Source organism: Lates calcarifer, linkage group LG3 (assembly GCF_001640805.2).
Source record: "Lates calcarifer isolate ASB-BC8 linkage group LG3, TLL_Latcal_v3, whole genome shotgun sequence".
Classification (NCBI taxonomy): Eukaryota; Metazoa; Chordata; class Actinopteri; family Centropomidae; genus Lates; species Lates calcarifer.
In genome coordinates this window covers 17,256,211-17,271,150 of record NC_066835.1, presented here as the reverse complement: position 1 = coordinate 17,271,150, position 14,940 = coordinate 17,256,211, and the positions used below count along the sequence as shown (strand labels likewise).

At 41.6% G+C, this 14,940-nt stretch overlaps 1 protein-coding gene across 2 annotated transcripts; it reads left to right on the top strand.

The window, feature by feature from the left end:
• Positions 1–255: 255 nt before the first annotated feature.
• On the top strand, positions 256–13,290 carry tfap2e (transcription factor AP-2 epsilon). 2 transcript variants are annotated; one of them, XM_018705203.2, is made up of 7 exons: positions 256–460; positions 2,660–3,103; positions 5,174–5,228; positions 8,510–8,741; positions 10,520–10,638; positions 11,163–11,301; positions 11,889–13,290. In XM_018705203.2, the coding sequence occupies exons 1-7, from the start codon at positions 422–424 to the stop codon at positions 12,148–12,150; spliced, it is 1,290 nt and encodes a 429-aa protein (XP_018560719.1). In that variant the 5' UTR covers positions 256–421; the 3' UTR covers positions 12,151–13,290. The 2 variants fall into 2 exon arrangements, with proteins under 2 accessions (XP_018560719.1, XP_018560720.1); XM_018705204.2 differs by lacking the exon at positions 256–460 and adding an exon at positions 1,024–1,298.
• Positions 13,291–14,940: the final 1,650 nt, after the last annotated feature.

The window sequence follows — 14,940 nt, the reverse complement described above, 5'->3', positions numbered from 1 at the left end:
TTTTTGAGGAATTCCTCAAGAGCCAAAAAACAGAATTTTATGCTGTTTGTAGATTTGTAATTTGTAGATTCAAAGGAAGAAAAACACATTTTTGCCAGCCAGCCATGTTTTTCTTCCTTCCACCTCACCCCTGATCCTATAGTCCATTAATACCGTGAAAATAAGTTTTTAGCTACACACCCCCCCCCCCCCCCCCTCGACTCCTGTCACCTCCCGCCCTCTTTTTCTTTACCCCCCCCCCAAACACCCGTCTCTTTTCTCTCTGACTCATCCATACAAACTCTTGCATCGTCTCTCAAACTAATTCACTCCTCTCTGTACCTTCAGCCTGTCTCCTCTCCATCCATCCACCGCGTCACATTAACCCTTCAGCTGCAGCTTGACACCCAGACTGAGCGACACCACCACCACCAGCACCATCATGCTCTGGAAATCCCGAACCAAGACTGACGTTTTACAGGTAAAAGAAACACAACACACCTTTCTGTTTTCAGTGGTACATTTTTTTTCTTCCTTCTTGCACACGAGAGCCTGAATCCAGAAAATAATGAACTTGTTGATAAATCATCCTTAAGAGTGATTCGGTGTGGATTTCACGAGGTGAAACATTGGGCGAAAATTGTATTATTTGGAGTTTAAAACTAAGAAACTCCCAAGATTTTTGACGAAAAGGACGTGGATGTTCGTGCGTAAAAACGACTCCAGTCTTAACTTAAACGTCAGGAATCAGATTTTCATGTTTAAAATGTGGTTTTTGTTAAGATATTTGTAACGTAGACATATAAAAACAATAAAAAATATTTCGTGCGTAAAAGCTGGAGTGTAATCCAGTGCCTGTTTTTTAAGAATACAAAAACTATAAAAGTACAGTGTGTGTATGAATTAACAGCCAGTAATTGAATGAATATATCTCTTTAAGAGAAGTGGACCCTGTCGACCCCTCCCCTCATTCTGCCGGGTGCGCGCAAAACCTATAAGTACTGCGCTCATGGAGAGGCTGGAGGACTCCGTGTGTGTTGTGCGCGCGTGTGTGTATCCGGCAGCAGCGACAGCAGCAGCTTTTCATCTGTGCGTAAAGAGCTCCGTCGAACAGCGCAAGAGAGAGAAAAAAAGGGGAAAAGTAAATAAACACCTCCGAGTTTAATGGACCGGTAAAACAGTCTGGATTACACATCTCGGAGAGCATTTTTGGTGACATCTTTTCACAGTCGCTGGAAGCCCCGTGCCATCCTGTTGAATTTTAAATTTGGGGGGTATCCAGAGTGGTCCAGATGTTAATCCACACCTATTCGGCTATGGTGAGTTTGATAAGAGACTTCGTGATTTAGGGCGTTTTTGGACTCCTGATCGCTAGTGTAACTCAAATGTTAGGAGAGGGTTTGTTTTCTGTACGGATTGCCAGTAGACTAAACCTGGAAAAAAATATGCGTAAAATTTGCTATTATATTAAATAAATGTAAAGAAAAAAGACTTTATGATTTGACAGATGTGTTGCATTTTTAAACCTGTGGCACCAACTCTCAGCTTGGATTGAATAATTTATCTCTTGTGATTTTTTTAAACTTACAATTAAATTCATGCCAGGTAAATCCGGCTTGGTTCTTTACTCTCCATGTAGAACCATCAAGTGTCAGCTGTTCATACTTCCCAATGAGGCTTTCTGACACTGAGTTTACTGTAGAGGCGCCGCGCATCTGTCCGCGGAGATGGTCTTTGTCTGCACAGTGTCACACCAAGTGAGAGCGACTGACAGTGAAGTGTCCAGTCACTGCAAAGACTGTGACACGGCGACACAGGATCTTTTTAATGCGGGTGCCACTGTGCTCTACAGATCTGAATAGAACTAAATAATAAAATTAGAAACACAGTCCTGCACAGTGTGGTTGCTGTTTGACAGATTTACACTATATGAGTGTGTTGTGTGCTTTTAACCTGGCAGCGGGCCTCTTTGGCTGCCAGATAATGGACAGTGTTCCAGCACAACAGCATTGATTTGGGTGACCCAGCTTTAAACAAAAATCCAATTTCACCAGGATGTGTATGAGCAGAAATGTAGGCTAGTGGACTACATGTTTTTTTTTAAACACATAATGTGACACGCGGGCATGTCTTTTACATGACAGGGGTCAAACTTGTGAAGTCAAAAATAAAAATCACATTTAGTTTCCTGCGCCTTGTCAGCCTGAATGAACAGTTTTACCTTTAATTTTTAGTTGTTGAGGTGGTCAGTGTGTGTGTTTGTTGACGCGATGGCAGATTATTCACAGATGGACCCCCCCCCCTCTCCTCCTTCTCCTCCTCCTCCTCCCGGAGCGACGTGTTATTGTTGTGCATTACCTGTCCTTTGTGCAGCTTCTTGGTGGCCGTGACCTTTCTGACACTGTTCAGCGGCGATGCCACCGGCGTCTCCTGCCACTGTGCATCACTTCAAGCGCCGCTGCTATTTCCAACCATCTAATAAAAATGGAAATACATTTATTTATGGATTAGTGCTGCTTTGTGTTAAATTAAAACATTTTTTGAACTGAGCAGTCCTTACACTATATGCTGTAGTTTTTTTTTTAAAAAAAAAGATTAATTTCTGGAGCTCTTCATTTTGGGAGAGTTTGGTGAGGACTTGGAGCTCCTGATACATAACAAACTTTCTGATTTTCTGCAGGACCGCGCAGACGGACTAAGCGGCTCTTCGCCGAGTGGGCGCCTCTCCCAGCTGTCCTCCCTGAACCAGGCCGCCTACTCCTCGGCTCCCCCGCTCTGCCACACTCCGGCCTCCGACTTCCAGCCTCCTTACTTCCCTCCCCCCTACCCCCAGTCCTCCCTGCCATACTCCCAGAGCCAGGACTCAGCGTATTCCCACCTGTCAGACCCATACCCCTCCATCAACTCCATCCATCAGCACCAGCAAGCGGCATGGCACTCGCAGAGGTCGCGCACCGAGGACGGGGGGCTCCTGTCACAGTCTCACCGGGCTCTGAGCCTCGACCCCCGGCGGGAGTATCCAGCTGTCCCCCGGCTGCTGCACGGTCTCGGGGAAGGGGCTGCCGCTCTCGGGGACGGTCCCCTCGGGATGCACCTGGGACATCACGGCCTGGAGGATCTTCAGGTGACTTGAGTTTTTTTTTCTTCTATCTTTTAGTTGCTTAGACGTTGCCGTTGCGCACTGGGAAAACCGTGCGTAAAAGTCACTCGGCACATGAACAGAGCCCACAAAGTCTTTATGGAAAAATATCTCTTTGCTTCTTCGATTCTTTTTTATTTAATCTTTTTATTATAATCCATTATTTTGCGAGGAGCGTTCAAATATACTTCTCATGTTTAAAACATATATGGATGATGGCAACGAGGCCTCAAGGCAATTTATCTTTCATTCCCTTCTTTCCTCCAAATGACACGAAGAATAACCCTCATTAATAAAAGGTGATTTGTTTTTTGTTTACTTTAATACCTACTATTTTCATTTATCATTTTCATTGATTTTGATCATTTATTTATTTATTTATTTTGAAAGACCTGCAGGCCTTAGCGTCTTCTTACATACATTTCCCCAAAAAAATCACATTAGCAGTTTTGGTGTCTGACATCAAAACAAGAGGGGAAAGAGTTGCTCGTTTCTTATTCCAGACTGAAAAAATGTAACACGGCAGGACTGAAATATTAGTGTCCATATCTATATGTTTTTTAATTTTTAGATAAAATTAAATCAAAATTCGCTTTTCTCATGAATCTGTTTCTATTAGGGATGATAAATGACAAATGTCACTTAGTCAAGTGTTAATTTTGAATCGTCTGTTGAATAAGTTTTTTGTCTAACATGATTTGTTGGAGTTTCCCCCCCCCCCCAACAATGTATTTTGAGTTTATACGAAATTATGAGCTAAATGTCTTAAAAGCTAATCGTACACACAAAGTAGCCTTCGTGAAAGTTTTATGACCTATTTCTGAAATTTTGTTTTTAAACTAAACAATAGTGGTTACTTGGTTAACATGCCACTTAATTATTCATCCCTACATCCATCCGGTATTATCCGATGTCTCGCGCAGACACAGAGACAAAGTGCTTCTGCAGCCTTTTGCCTTCTGCAGGTTTTCGGGAGAAGAATAGTTTCTATGGTTTATTGAGCAGTCAGCTTCCCTGCAGCAGGTGCAGCTGCAGACGCTGTTTGTTGCCTCCTCGCAGAAAAAACACACCGAGACCAATTGATCTGTACGGTCATTAATAGAAAAGAAACGTTTGAGAGGGAGCGCCAGGCGAAGAGTCAACCCGGGCGTGTTACTGTTAAACGCTCCCACTTGACAAGGACCTTTATTTGATTAATGGATTATATCCTCCGCGTTTGAACCCTCTTATAAATTCACCACAAAGGAGACATCCGAGAATCGCCCTGCAAGACTATTTTATCCTCAGTGAATGAAAAGATCAAATAAACTGCAATGGCTTTAATTTAGTCTTTGAATCAGGAGCTACAGTTGATTATTATTGAATATTTTATTTCTCACATATATTTTTTCTAAGTAGGGGCACAGTGAAAGAAATATTTCCATGTTCACATATTGGAAAGTATTAAATACATATGCTAAAATATAACATATAAAAAAGTTCTTATTATTTTTAAACAGTGTAAATTATGACAGTAATTCTTTAATTTAATGGCATTGTATTTTTGTGTTTCAGTGCTACAAGTGAATTTATTAAAAGAGGCAAATTTTCTTGTCTAAAAATGATTAATGGACAAAATATTTTTACTCCTAAATAACCTAAAAATTACAAATACATTTATGTGATTTTAAGAATTTTAAACAACTGATGCTTTTGTCAAATAATTCTCCTCGTCAAAGCTGTGTAGAAACGTGAATAAACTGTTCAATAATCTGTCATAACTTCCATCATTTAAAACCTGCTTTCCATTTTTGCGCCACATCGAGTTCGACTTGAGAAACAGATTTTATTATTTACTTGGATATGGATAGTGCTCATATTTGCTGTGAGGGAAAACCAAATGTTGGACCTTCCATCTTGCTTTGGCCTGAGAGAGACAAGCTGTGTGTGTGTGTGGTGTGTGTGCGTGTGTGTGTGTGAGTGTGTGTGGTGTGAGTGAGTGTGTGAGTGAGTGAGTGTGTGTTGGCTGTGAGGCCAGTTGATAAATGATAGTGACTGTCTGTCTGCCTGATACAGGGAATGGAGGAAGGATCAGCCTTGGGCATCCTCGACCACTCTGTCATTAAAAAAGGTAAGAGGTGGTGGGAGAGCTCTGTGTGTGTGTGTGTGTGTGTGTGAGAGAGAGAGAGAGAGAGAGAGAGAGAGAGAGAGAGAGAGAGAGAGAGAGAGAGAGAGAGAGAGAGAGAGAACAGAAGGATTGAGTGTGTACGTGTGCATTTGTGTCTAAGTGTGCACCTATATAATTGTGCTATATATGCTGAAGGGGGTTTTGTGTTTGGGGGCACTCCAACACCAGTCTCTCTCTCTCATTGCTACACACACCACACACACACACACACCACACCACACACACACTATAAATAATTCTGTTTTGCTATTTCATTTGAAGTCAAGAAGTCCTCTAATACTCAGCTGCAGACTTCACCCCAAAGGCACACATTCTTAATGAACTGTTCATGGTCATATGAGAGAGAGAGTGAGAGAGAGTGAGAGAGAGAGAGTGTGTGTGTGTGCAAAAGAGAGAGGGATTAGAGTGGTGAGGAGAGAGAAGTGGGGCAAAGAAGAAGAAAAGGGAGGGGAACATGATAAAAGAGGAGTTGTGGGGAAATTTGCAGAGTATGATCACTCTAATATTACCGACTCTGAGCGGCAGAAGACACAGGGGCACGATTAGAAAATTCAAGTTGGATTTGTAGCTGGTGCAGTGCGATACTGTGAAAATCTCACTCAGCCAAAAAGGAAAAAAAGAGAAAAAAAAAAAAACGATAGGCGGCCTGTTCGGGGTGTGTAGTGGTGCATGAAAAAGTGAAGATTTGCCTCAAAACAAGCTAAAGATGACACTTACTGTGTTATAAAATGACTGACAACATAAAATTAAACGGATAAAATTACACTCAGACATAGTGGATGCTTTGTATTTTTAAATTTCTCCCTAAATGGAGAACTTGTGTAAAGAAATATTAACACCTTTTCCTCAAAATGTGTTATCTCATGCACAGAAAATTGAAGAATAGTGGAATTTTTTTCTTTCCCTTCTCTGCATGAACAACATCCACTCACATTTTAAAAACATGTTGGCCTCCGATATTTCAGTCATCCAAAACACTTCACAGGCCTGAACCCCTCCATGCTGTAAAGTTTTCACAAAAACATGGATGTAATTCTCCAAATCAAGTCCCTGAGGAGGAGCTTTATGCTTTCCTAGCTTGAATCTTAGTCATTTGATGAAGTAACAGCGATTCCACTTGTTTGCCAAACACTTAGAATTGATCAATTACCACACCGAGATGCTCCCCGGCAAGCACTTATAGCAAGATAGCAGAGCAAACCTAAAGCCCTCGTGGATAAGAAAATCCAATAGGGAGAAGAGAACGAGACAGAATATAGAAAAGGAAGGGGGGGGGGGTTGAAGAGTGGGAGGCACAAGAAAGAGTGAGAGATAAGAGAAAAGGAGAAAGAGAGGGAGGGGCAGACAGCTGACAAAGGAGAGAGAGAGAGCTTTAGAGGAAACTCTGTTTCTCTGTGGCCTGGCCGGCTGGATGGATGATCAGCTGCTTGTGAATGAGGGGATTTTAAGAGATTTTTTTTCGGTTTGGGGAATCTGTGCTGCACAGCGGGGTGTTGCAAAGAGGCCACCCGCCGCCCACAGAGTGCGACGGGAGAGCCGGCATCCCAGCGTACAGTTATACAGATAATATTTCTTCTTAAATAGAAAAAGGAGAAGAGAGAGAGGCCACTTCATTTTAAATTTAGGCACGTTTTATATATTTCTCATAAAATAATACACAAAATTCCAGATCGCTTTAATTGCAAACACCATTCATGCCTTAAATAATTCCCTAACCCTGTCATTTTGTGCTTCACCTTAAAGGAGTAGTTCTCTTAAATGACAAAAAAACCTAATTTTCCGATAAGACACTGACCATAAACCGAAACATCCACAGTCTGAGTCCAGCCAGACAGCTTTGTTGCATGTCATTTCCCATCTCTATCTTCTATCTATCATTTCCTGTCATCTTTCCAGTGTTGCTCTAGTGATAACGGCATTCAAAACATTTCTTTCTCCTACTTATTCTCTCTTTCTCTTACCTGTTGTGGTATCCAGTCACATCAGTCATTTCTACTGCCACTCCAAGACAGTGAAGGTGAATGGAGTTTCATTGTGTGGTCTTCACATCATTGAAAAATCTAAAACGACGACAAAACAATTCAGATTAACACTGAAAACTGTTGATTGCAAAGGTTTTTTGATTGTTTCTAGGAAGATATTTTGTGGATTTTTTAAGATGTAAAATGTAACTGTTGCAATTACACCTGCACTGTATTGGGTTGAGGCAAAACAATTGGATATTTCAAAATATGAAAACAAAAAAATCTGCACATCTGGATAATACACAAGATAAATAACTAAAAAATATGTTTTTGTGACTTGTACGAACTGACCCTTTAACCATAACCCCCCAGAGCAAATCCAAAAAAGTAGATGTACACCTTAAACAAAAGGGGTGCACGTCTACTTCATCTTTATATCCTTGAGAAAATATGAGCCTTATGAGTGTAGAAATATACAAAGGGGTTGATTCCCTTCAATCCTCTTATTACAGAGGATTTCTGCTCATACAAATTTAGATTTAGTGGATTTATATTAGATTAAGGCTCCAAAGCTAATTTCATCAACAAAAATTAACACTTTAAAGGATGATATAAGATTGAAAAGGAAAGGATAAATAGACTCTGGTCTCTACACCAGCTTAAATAAACACCAGGATTTGACTGACAGTTTAAAATCCTCATCAGTTATTTAAATGGGAAAACCTTGCTGCAAGTGGTATTAAACCAACAAATCACAGCCACATTACTTAGAAATTTTAACTCCACACGCTTCAGATGATCGGCTTCAACCCCCTCCTGTAAAATAAGACAGGCAGCAAAACTCATCAGTCATAAAAGTTTACCACAGTGCAGAAAAGTGAGTGTGAATTGAGCTCTTCAAGGTGTGAAATAAAGCTATTTGAGAATGCGCAGCTGAAATGTAACCACCTGCAGCTGAGGCAACAGAATCAACAAGCAGCACTCCAGAATTAGAGCTGTCGACACAGGGGAGAACATTACACTGAATAGATTAATCAGGAGAAGAGGAGGAGGAGGAGCACGCTGTCACACAGTCATTCACACAACACTATTGTCATTGCACAAGACATATGTTTAGGACTGATGATCTTTGTTCATTGTTTACCGCTTTGTCTTTCTCTCTGCATCCTGTTATTGTTGCTGTAAAACTTAGAAATAGCCTAAAAGTGTGTGTAAGTATTCAAGCTAAAACTTTCTTTCTCTCTTCTCTACCTTCCACAGTTCCTATCCCATCCAAGCTGAACGGCTCGTCCCTGTCGGCCCTGTCCATCGGTAAGGAGGGCCTCGGGATGGGGGCCGTGTCCAACCCGGCTGAGGTTTTCTGTTCGGTCCCGGGTCGCCTCTCGCTGCTCAGCTCCACCTCAAAATACAAGGTGACGGTCGGGGAGGTGCAGCGACGCCTCTCCCCGCCTGAGTGCCTCAACGCTTCTCTGCTGGGTGGAGTCCTCCGCAGGTGAGAGGAAGACGGGGGAACAAGAGGGTGCGATGATGTTTTAAAGATGTTTTTTGGGAGTCAAATTAAGAATCAAAGACCTACACTGAAATACACTGTAAACGAATGATTTCCAGCCTTTCTAACATCTAGTGATTCTTACTTATCAAGGTCTCTAAAAATTAGTAAAGTGAAAAAGTCTGATAAGGGAACCTGTCTGCCTCTGTGAATTAACTGGACTTACAGGCAAGTGAAATAGCTAAACTTGCAAGTAAGTGACCTGCCGTAAAAGAACAAGGCCACTGAAGAGGACCCTGGCAGCCTCCATTAGCTTAGTTCTCTACCAAGCCCAGTTTTATAAGTCTAAAAGTCTGCTTATAGCGTCACTGGTTACAGATTTATGGCACATAATGGGAAAGCTGCATAGTTCTTTCACTACAAAAGAAGCAAAAATGTTCAGGTTTTTTTTTCTTGATGTCCAACATGTTTAACTTTGTTAGAAAAGTGATCCGGTTGAATGTAATTTTATGAATGTAACAGTTGTAATGTGACAATGATAAACTGATGTCTAAACATACACATCACACCTTTAAGTATGGGATGCAGATCATTTCCCATAGTATAGTTTTATGTAGTTATTTTAAACAAAGTGCTTGAGACCAAATGACAGATGCTTTGGGGGTCCTTGCTATCCTTTGTTATCAACCATGTTCTCCATACACCAGGACCTTTTTTGCCCTTTTCCCTATTAAGCTTTTCAAAATAAGAGCGCTTTAACTTAACTATAGGGCCGGGGGTGAGGACCCAATATGCATCATGGGACTAAATCACAAGAGAAGCAGTGCGGTTTAATGAACCACAGCCTCGGGGCAAGAGAACAACTTTATGATTCTGATTCCAGGCTGAAGTACTTTAAGAGGACATAATTAAAAGATCTAAAGGGTAGTAAATGTTATAAACAAAGTCCCTCCTCAATTACATCACGAGTGCCCATCACTTTTATGTACTCGTTCTTTAGTATTTCTATTTTATGACGTTTTTTAGTTCTACTTCACTATATTTCAGAGGGAAAATTGTACTTTTTACTCCACTAGTTATTTGACAACTATAGCTAGTTATTAATTACTTTGAAAATTAAGATTTTACACATGAAATATGTGATCAGTTTCTAAATATGATGCATTTTATAGATAGACAATTCAGCTGTATATAAAATAGCCACAACAGTGAAATGCTACTTCCACAATAATACAACTTCTAAAATTCGTTCATATAAAATACTATACTTACGTTAAATTCATATAAAGCTACTTTTAGTTTTGATACATCAAGTACATTTAGCTAATAATGCTCCTGTACTTTTACTTAAGCAAGATTTTGAGTGCTACTGCTGCTACCTATCATATAAACATCAAGAACAGTTTCTGTATAAATAAACACCGGAATTTTCTTACATTAAAATGTACAAGAATAAAGACAAGGATGATAGAAAGGAAATGAAAGGCAGAAAACAGAGAAAAAATACAAGACACTATCAGTTCTGACAGGGAACATAGGGAGATTTCAGCTTCACATTCACTCACACACACATTCCCCGCCATAGACATAATACAGAGATAGAGGCACACAAACACACCACAAAAAACTCATAAAGACAAACACACACAAAGTAGGATACACTAACACACACACACACACACACACACACACACACACACCACACACACACACACACACACACACACACACAAGGACCATCTCCTAAAAACTGCTCTCTCTGTCTCCCTGTCCCCCCTCAGGGCAAAGTCAAAGAATGGTGGCCGCTGTCTGAGAGAGCGTCTGGAGAAGATTGGCCTCAACCTGCCCGCCGGGCGACGCAAGGCAGCCAACGTCACTCTCCTAACATCTCTGGTGGAGGGTAGGGAAAACACACGAAACACACACAAACACACACACACACACACACATACAGTGACCTGCATATATCCTGACAGATAGAGACACATATTCACATAGAAATATCCTCGCATGAGCAGACATGAATAAACAGTCATAGCATGGATGGCTGCATGCGTACGCACGCGCACAAACTGAGGGTGTCATTTGAAAAGCTGAAGCCGCGGCTGCCTCACAAAGCCAAAGAGCAGTGAACTGTTCGAGTAGTGAAAGTGAGAAAAATGGCTGCAGAGTTTGTCTCTTGACCTGAACTGACCTGAGTAGCTACACTAGTCGATTTCATAGCATTTATATGGATAATTATTTGATTTCAAAGCTTAACAGAAGCACTGACCTTTGACTCTAAAAAACAAACAGAAGTACCAGCTGCTTTTTTTTTTGCCTAACTACAGCAGAAGATGGTTTCTCTCTTCCTGTACTAGTTTGACTCAGTTTTTCCTGCTTTAGACACACTTTAACTCACTCTCTTCCTCCTCCTCCTTCCAGGTGAAGCTGTCCATCTGGCGCGGGACTTTGGTTATGTGTGTGAGACAGAGTTTCCAGCCAGAGCCACAGCTGAGTATCTGTGTAGGCAGAGTGAGCCCGAGCAGCTCCCAACACGGCGCAGCATGCTACTCGCCACCAAGTGAGTGTTTCACCGTCCATCCTCTTCATATTTTAGTCCACAGTTGCAACTATTCTTTCTTTGTCATTGCCGTTTAACCTGCAGGTTATTTTCTTAAACAATCAAGTAGTTGTTTTGTCCATTAATCAATTGTGAATAGTACAGCCCAATGTGAAGTCTTCAAATTGCATTTTATGCCCACCACCTGCCCAAAACACAGAGATACTCCATTTACTAGAAAGTAAAAGTAGCATTTCTCACATTTGAGAAGTTGGGTGCATTAAATGTCTTAAACCGATTGTTTCAGCTTCATTTCTAGGAGCAAATTAGTGCTAGATACCAAGGTGCACCAGCTCAGTGCTTAATACAAGTCAGATTGGTCTAAAGTGAAATCACTTTGATCACCTGCCTTTGCTCACAGAAAATCACTCGAGGAGACACATTTGAATTCTTCAGTCCCTGATTCTCAATAAAAAAGGAGAAAAAAAGAAGATGTTTCTTGCAACTTGGTACCTGAAAGCCTGCATTTTGGCCAGTTATTAAAGCACCAAACCAACACAGTAGTTTTGACTTTCATAATTTAAACATCTCATTCCGTTTCTTTCTAGGGAGATCTGTAAGGAATTTGTGGACCTCATGTCCCAGGACCGCTCTCCACTGGGCGGCAGTCGACCCACCCCCTGCCTGGAGCCCGGCGTCCAGGGAAGCCTCACCCACTTCAGCCTGCTCACCCACGGCTTCGGAGCCCCCGCAATCTGCGCCGCGCTCTCCGCCTTCCAGAGCTACCTGATGGAGGCGATCAAAATGCTGGACAAAGGAGAGGGTGGAGGGAAGAGCCACCATGACAAGGAGATGAAGCACCGCAAATAGAGGGAAAACAGACGAACAGTGTGGGTAGACAGGATGGATGGATGAGAGGCAGAAAGGAAGAAAAAAGAGGGGGGGATAAGACTGACCTGCGCCCCCTCTGCATCTTTACCTTTGCCCTCAGGATAAAAACTGAGACTTTTACCTCCCAGAAACCCCTGCAGTCCCTCTCGTCGAGGAGGGTGGGGGGGGGGTTTATGATGATATCTGTACTGTAATGTGTGTCCACAGCCACCTCACTCAAAATGACGCATGGACCTCTCTTCTCAGTAGCTGGTTTGTGTCAAGATGGCGTCTACAACAACATCTCTTCAGGATGAGTTCCTACATATGGCAGTATGGTTTAAATTATTTTTATTCCCTTTTTATTTACTTACGTCACCTTAAATACGTCACCTTAATCTGTGTTTTAGGAGCCCCTGCCTTCATCAGTCTCTCTCACACACACACATTTACACAAACACACATTTTTTTAAATTTTTTTTTGGATTGAACTCATCTGGGAAGCGTCATAAGCCATATCCGAGACAACACCCTGCTCTTTGCTCCTCTGGAACTTTGGGAGACTTTTAACTCCACCTGATTGGACAAGCACAGCTTCCATATGTAGTTCTTCTTAGTGGGTGGTCATGGGAAATTGAGTTCTCTGGGTTCTCTGGCAGCAGAGGTAAGGAGGAGTCAAAGGCAGCTAAAGGAGATTTGTTTTCTTTTATTTTGAAGTACTATGTGTTGGTAACTTAAAAAAAATAACACAAATCATTTTGTACTTTCTGTGTCTGTTTATTATTAATGTTATTACTGTTGTTATTATTATTATTGTATTACGGCATAAATGTAATATATTATTAAAGAATTAAGAAGTGATCAGTTGAGTTTCATGGCCGTGTTTTTATGTTTTCATCTGAGATATCAGAACAATTAAAACTAATGGCACCTTCAGGCGCCTTCAACTGCAACTGCCCACTTTAACTTACTTTTAAATTCAATGGTGATAATAGACATTTATTTTCTTTTATGGCACTTTTACTGTAATGCTTCCACTCCTCTGTCTCTCTGTCACAATAATGGTATTTTCTATTGATTCCTGCAGGCAAAGTCTATTCTCACTTCAACAGCAAGGTCATGACCAGGGCTGCAACTAACACTTAATTTCATTATTGATTCATCTGTCAATTGTTTTTTTTTTCTTTTTTCAATTGAGCTATTAATTGCTTAGTCCATAAAATGTCAGAAAACTATGAAAAATGTCCCATAACCCAAAGTAACGTCCTCAGATCACTTGTTTTGTGCGTCCACCAGTTAAAAACCGAAAGATTTTCAATTTACAAATTGGATATCAACGTTGTCAGTGCACCACTTTGACCCAGACTGAAATATGTCAACTGTTGGATTGGCTGTCATTGAAGTTTGTACAGACATTCATGGTTTCCCACATAATGTACCCTAATAACTTAAGTTTTCCTTTTTCTTTAGAACCACCATGAGACTGACACTGGTGGTTTTAAGAGAAATGTCTCCACAACCACAGAATTAAATACCAAAATTCATGCCCACCATTTTTTCTTGGTAAATGACTTAATTAAATGATGATTAATTTCATTCCAACTGACTGATCAATTAATCAACTTATATTTTAAACACTTATGAGTACAAGTTCAGCTCTGGAGCTTGAAACAATCGAGCGCCTGTGCTCAAGGACCCTTGCCAACACAAAAGCCTGAACACTGGTGTTCCTTTCACACACATGCACCAAACCTGCTGTGTGCAACCCAGGGGGCCTCTCAAAAAAACCAGGGCCCCTCTCTGCAGGCAGGGCTCCAGCAGAAGCCTACAGAGACAGCAGCGTCACAGCTGCAGCCCTGAACACTTTACCTGGGAGAACAGCAGCAGTGATGCGACCCCCAGCGCCCAACAAGCCACACACCTCGGTTTCCCCGCTCAACCCATCTGCTCCGCATTCCTCTCACCAACCACCTCTCACCTCTCCTGCACAGTCCTTCACTTTATTTAACCAGGATGAGATACTCAAATGCAATTATGATTTCCAGGGACTGCACGTGTACACGTGTCGCCTGCACTCTCAAACATCACTCATTTCTACCTGCCGTTATCTCCCTTTCTCTCCTCCCATCTCATTACCCTCCTGTGTCAATTCTCCCCCATCCCTTCATCTCCCTCTCTGTAACCTAACCCACCCCCCTCCTCATCCTCCTCCTCCTCCTCCTCCTCACCCCACCCTCTCCCCTATTCTCTCCCTCTATCTGACACTCAGCGGGGCTGCTCTCCATCTCTCTCTCTGTGCCTCCAGGCAAACATATGCTGCTCTTCCCGTCAGATTCCGGTGTGTTTGAGAGAGGAGGGATTGTTTAATGTTTATTAATCACCTGTCTGTGGTGGAGAGAGGAGACGATGATAGAGCCACACACACACACACACACACACACACACACACACACACACACACACACACACATACACATGCGCCGTCTCTCTCACACACTCCTATTCAGCTGTGATTTTACCAACTTGGCCTGGTTTTCCCATTTACAGCTGTATGTTCATTCACTGTAACACTCCTTATATACAGAAATGAAGAAAAACTAAAGACCACAGGAGCTACATGTTCATACATCAGGAAGGTAAATTCTTTCACATGAAGGCTTGCTATTTAACTCACAAAAAAAAAAATTAAAAGGCATTTAAAATTACATCTTAAGGGAGCCCATAGTCTGAAAAACTATACTATTATCTTAATTAATGTGTGGTTTTAAACTTAGAAAATGTATGTAAAAC

Bases quoted from the DNA above. Each gene is read 5' to 3' on its own strand.
- tfap2e (XM_018705203.2), top strand. From the start codon at position 422: ATGCTCTGGAAATCCCGAACCAAGACTGACGTTTTACAG. The intron at 5,229-8,509 runs GTAAGAGGTGGT...TACCTTCCACAG, and splicing joins CCACTCTGTCATTAAAAAAG to TTCCTATCCCATCCAAGCTG. The intron at 8,742-10,519 runs GTGAGAGGAAGA...GTCCCCCCTCAG, and splicing joins CTGGGTGGAGTCCTCCGCAG to GGCAAAGTCAAAGAATGGTG.